At 37.9% G+C, this 6,000-nt stretch overlaps 1 protein-coding gene across 1 annotated transcript; it reads right to left on the bottom strand.

The window, feature by feature from the left end:
- On the bottom strand, window positions 1-4,138 carry LOC109722734 (F-box protein At1g70590). Its single transcript, XM_020250851.1, is given in 5 exon segments — window positions 1-505; window positions 1,035-1,217; window positions 2,423-2,556; window positions 3,558-3,694; window positions 3,696-4,138. Coding segments are annotated over 5 exon segments (978 nt in total). The 5' UTR covers window positions 4,031-4,138; the 3' UTR covers window positions 1-316.

Here is a 6,000-nt window from a genome sequence, read left to right as displayed (position 1 = left end):
TATCCACTATCCAACCAAACGAAAATAACTCTAATTTGAAAATTGAGAAGATTAAATATTTGAGTATTCTCAAAGAAGCCCTGTTCCTGGACATAAAAATTACATCAAGTTAATCCCCACAACTTCCCAACATACCACCATGATACTTTAAGAAGCTTCTACAATGCTTGCTTAATGCTTGGGATAACAAGTCTCCACATAAAAAAAAAAGGGTTAATTACATCGGTTGTAGGGCATCAATTATACAGCTTATTTACAGTGTGAAAAGGCGCGCCCAGAAAATTGTAACTATCCGTGATTTTTTCCAGGAAGTTAGTCAACAATTAGTTTTATGAACTCGGCGATGAAACTGCAGTGGCTTCCATTTGTCGACCAATTGCAGGGCCTCCTCTCGTCTCTCCGGTGGGAGTGATTCAACAATCACATCCCTCGTATGTGAAGCAGCGGTTTCTCCTGCTCGCGTAGCCAGTTCCAGGTACACGAGAGCCCTCGTCCAATCCTTCGACTGGTAACAAGCAACAGACAATGCATCAGCATTTATGCAAATATATGGGACGTTTCAAAGCAAGGTGAATCCATGTCCATCATACTAGCAATCGTACTACCACTTATAGCAACATCCACAATATCAAGAGAAAAGAATATATCAACAACCCAGTCTACTAACACTAATAACTCGTTAAGTTCAAACCATTCGTCCAAAATGATTAAACTCGGTTATTAGTACTAGAGTGCCAGCCACATACAAGCTCTCACAATCCCCCATATTATCCAGACTATTGGAGTATCACACTTTGTCAAGCAATGTAAGAAAAGTGCAAGCTAAAGAAAACAATGAATTTTGTTTTTTCCCTGATTCTCAAATCTGGAAAGAAAATCAATGATCTCTCCTGCAGCCCTGCTTCCGATAAAGTTCTAGACATCAATAACATATTTGGAGGAGAAAAAGAACACATGCTAGACACATTTCTACAATATGCTTCAGAAAATAGATACTCTAGTAAAGGCAACATTAGAATGGTCTCACAACATACCGAGAATAGCTCGATGCCGCGCTCATATAGAGCTTTCCGGTGGCCGCAGTCCGCCGCAAGCTTCATCCAAGTCTTTGCAGATTTAGAGTTTTGCGGGAATCCTTCACCTGAGGAATAACACAAGGCAGTGTTATACATTCCACGGACATTCCCTCCCTCTGCAGCTTGCAAGTACCATTTTGCCTGAATATGTACATTTTTCTCAGTTTCACAACTTCATCCAGGGTTGCAATACAAAGCAAACAGTTATGCAACATAAATTTTGAAGATCGAATACGGAAAGCTCATAAATATTGACACTATCATAATACAAATGCAGCGGCAGGATGGTGCTACAGTATAAATAAGATGGACAGTTCATCAAAAAAGACATCTTACCACTTGCGAACAAATAGGGCTGTTACTTGGATGTTTGTTGCCCAGTAGCAATATAACAACCAAGAGAAGCAGGTACTAACATCACATGGCCTATCCGAAGTAGGACGCAACAAAAGCGGTTGGCACTTCCCAGTGGAACATTCTTTCTATTCCCATTATCGCAGGCAAATATGCCACAATGGTGCAGATACAAGCATGGATAGCCATCTATACAACTGTTGCATCAGCTGGAATTTGATACTGTATTGCGTTGCGGAGAGTTTGGAAGAAGAGCATAACAACAAATTTTACTAGAGTATGAAGAAACATAAAGAATATTAACTGATGTTGGAGATAAAAATGAGCTAATGTTTGGGCTCAACTATCCCCTAAGGGCTAGTCTAGGGAGAGATAGAAACTCGGTCCTTCTCCGAAAAAGAAAATTCCTGCGCGATTGCGGTCACAGGGAACGAATTAACTATCCATTCGCTTATCGCAAATCGAAGGAAGCAATCTCTATTAAAATTACGCATCCTACTAAGAGTTTAACCCTAATATAATTCTCAGCAAAAGGTAAGAGGGATCGTAAGAAAAGATAATTCCTGAAACTAAGAGACTCTGACTACTCGACAGTAGCCGAATGGAAACATCATACAGTGCATGATAAATAGTGAGAAGCAACAGGAATCACCATGTCTCGTTATAAAATTATTGTATATTGGTGATATATTCCATAACCAATGACTAAATTAAACGAATGTTAAGGTCAGAGCACCTGGATGAGTCAGTGTAATAAAAGGCATTTTGAATATTCTACAGTAAATACATGCTAAGAAAAAAAAAAAAAAGAAACTTCAAGGCTTAGGCAGCAGCAGGAGCATATCAATAGTCCAGACAGCTAAACTTGCACTGTCGATCATTTATAATAAAGTCGGGTGAAAAGACAACAAGAAACAAAGAGGTAAGAAGAAATCTTCTCTTAAAACAAAAAATGAGTAAGGGGTAAGACATCAAGAGGGCAGAAAACTTACAGCTTCTTTCATATTGCACTTGACTCCACGACCCTTGTGCAGACAGAGTGCCAAGTTATATTGAGCACGCGCATTTCCTGATTTAGCTGCTTGATAAAACCATTCGACTGCTTCCTCCAGCTTCAGCATATCAGCTGTAAAAAGAGAGGTTCATAGAACCAGTTCTAATGTCTTTGACATATACTCTTATCAAAGCAATTATCAATACATTCGCTGCAATGAATGTTGAGAAGCAAGGACGAAATACCTATGGAATGAAAAAAAGTTGGCAAGGTCTAAAGTTAGAGACAATTGAAAAGCTAATGAGCATACTATCATATGTTCTCTCATTTAGTTAGTTAGAAAAGGACGATTGAAGTTTACACAATAGTAACATGGGAAGAAGACCAGCGCAAATTACACAATTCAAAACAACGACATTACAATAAATAGTTGTAAGGGATTGGGATGTCAATCAATTGCACGGAAATCTTAGCACGAAAAGTGCATGACAAAGACGACAATATTAACAGGTCGAGAAATGTTACTAGAGGTTCCTAAGATGGTGCACCAAGAGATGATCAAGGTAATCCCTTGTTCTTAAATACTTTTAGCTACAATCTATAGACCAATGCATGAACAATCAAATCATGAGCTAATCAAATAAGTCCACCGTCGTCCAATCATGTTCCAGCACAAGTGGAGTTCTACATTCCAGTTTCTATTCTACGAACAAATGGAACTGTGTTCTTTTTAACTATGGGCTGAACTACTCTAACAATTAACTCAAGAGAATCGAAAAAAAAAAGAGAAGGTCCTGATCAACCTGCCCAAACAGATCAATCGCGTATTTCAATTCATCCTATTGTCAACATTTGAAGTTAAAGAAGTTTCTGCCACTCTCCAGAACAGATTTTAATTGCGCGTACTAAAATCTCTCCTGATCAAATGGAATCACTTCAATTCCCCAAAAAAATTTAGAAGATTTCAAAAAGTTGATTTTTAGAAAAACTGGATTGCTACTCTCCTCTAATCATGCGCTTTAGGTCTCCAAACAGTGAATTGATCTTCGGATCATCAAAAAAACACTTCAAAGCTCTATCATTTGTACGAAATTCGGCAATCATATGCAACAATTCGGTAGCATCAGGAATACCTTCCAAGTAAGAAAGCCCGAGATTGCACTGCCCCACGGGATGCCCTAGCTCCGAGGCCTTCCTATACATCTCCCTCGCCTCGTCCCGGTTCCCCATCTCCCAATACATCAGCCCCACGTCGACCATGGCGGCGGCCGTGCTTGAAGCGCTTGCCCCGTCGGAGGAGCACCACAGCCTCGCGCAGCGGCCGCAGCGCGCGGCCCCACGCGCGGCACACCATGCTCGCGGCGCGGAGGTCGCGGGCGTCGAGCGCGGCGGCGACGCGCGCGAGGAGGTCGAAGGGGAGGTCTCCGAAGTTGGAGGACGACGACGACGACGATGCAGGGGGAGGGGGAGGAGGAGGAGAGGGTTTGGGATCGAGGAGGGTGGTGGGTTTACGCCTCTTGTGGTGGTGTTGGGGGCGGCGAGGGTGGAGGGAGGCGAAGTGGGGGGCGGAGGAGGGGGAGGGCCATGTGCGGTGGTGGCGATCCATGGCGACGACGATGGTGGTGGTGGTGGTAGTGGTGGGAGGGAGCGATTTGGGGTACGCTTTGGTCGCAGCTTTGGTGGGTCAAATCAATGGAAGCGGGTGATGGTGGGTTTCGGGTGCAATCTGGGTATGCGGTGCACTCATAGTCAGGTAGAAATAACATTGCATGCACCACACGTACCGGGTATATATCAATAATTTCATGCACCACATAATCACTGAATTTTTTCAATTAAAAATATAGATAAAAATGTGCGCAATCACAAGGGCCCCCTATTTTGATATGATTATCTAATATTTAGAAATTTAAGTTTTACTATCTAATTTTTTAATTTACTTAATTTGAGTGAGTTAATAACTCTTTAATTTTAAAATTTGAATGGATCATTTATCTTTACAAATTTAATTAGTATATACTTTATATTATTTTTATAGTTTTAATTTTATTAGAATAAGTAATTAGCTTAAATGTTTATATCAAAAGAGTCATTAAATAATTTAAATTGAATGAATTAAAATATTGGTTATTAAATTTAAAATTTTTGAAATATTAAATTAGTTGAATTAAAATGATTTATCTGAAAAATATAAATAATTAATTTTAAAAAACTATAAGTTTTATTATGTATATGTTTTTAGATAAAACTACGGTGGGGAGCTCTTGATCTGTGCCACATGTTAGTTTTGCCTTCATGGTTCGTTGAATATTTTTTAATACTAAAATTTTAATAAGAAAAATTATAATTCTATGGACAGAGATAAAAATGACATCTACTGATTGAGACTCTGTAACAAGAGGCATCTTTGGAGAGCTCTCTACTGAATTTTTTTTTCTCTATATTTTTATTATTACATAACTCGCGTAACAAAATAGTAAGTTAAAATAGATTTGGGACTTGCGCTCAAGATTTTAAGTGCCAGTCGGCACGGACCGTATCCACCGTGCTGTACGGTGTCAACAAGATACCGACACGATACAGATCCCGTACAGATGGCACAGATCAAAACCCTCTATTCTTTAAATTAGTAAGTAATTTTCTCAATAAAATTTAAAAAATGCGATAAAAAGAATAATAAATAGTTAAAATATTTTATTGCTAAAGAAAATAAATATTTCATGCTATTATGTGTCGACACACAAGAAATTTTTTGACCAGCATGTATCGGTACGGCTCGGCACGCATCATGTCATACCATACCGGTAAGTTTCCGACACGATCCCGTACCACGGCACTTAAATTCTTGCTTGTGCTATAGAATTTAATTGGTGCGGTGCCTACACCTTGTTCATGCAATAATTTCCATTACGCGGGGAACTTCTAGTTGACCCCCCCTTGCCCTTGGTCCAACGCGTCCGGTTCGGGCGGTTTACGTCTGCGGTTTTTTTTTTTTTGTTCTTCGAATTTTTTTTAAGTATCGCGTATCCCCATAGAACTCATATATATTTATATTAAAAAAAACTTTAAATACTATTCCTATAGTTTCACACTTTTTTATTTTAATACCATATAGTTTAAAGTATAGGGTATTAAAATACTATTCATGTAGAACTCATATATATTTTGAATTTTTTTATTCCTGTAATTTTATTTTTATCTTTTTATTATCGATTTTACTATTTTTTTTCATTAAATCAGTAACAAAGTTAAAACTAAAAAATATCAAAGTAAATATTCAACAAATTTAGATGGAGTATCTTAAACTTTTTGTATATAATTTAATAAAATATTAACGAAGAAGTTTACAAAAAGATAAGAATAAAATCACAAATAATAACTTAATACATTTTAACTATAGAGTACTTAATATGCACTAAATATAACTAGCGATCAACATCTTGTTCCTTTGTTATTTTGCAAACTTCCATTTAAATATGTAAATGACATAAGCAACACCTCAACAACCGAATATCCTTTTGCATGTTGTTGAATACAAATTAGTAAAATACTATTCCATATCACTCTAAAATTTTA

Source organism: Ananas comosus, linkage group 17, assembly GCF_001540865.1.
Source record: "Ananas comosus cultivar F153 linkage group 17, ASM154086v1, whole genome shotgun sequence".
In the NCBI taxonomy this organism is placed as follows: Eukaryota; Viridiplantae; Streptophyta; class Magnoliopsida; order Poales; family Bromeliaceae; genus Ananas; species Ananas comosus.
Note: the sequence above shows the minus strand (reverse complement) of the source record. Positions and strands in the feature narration are given on the sequence as shown.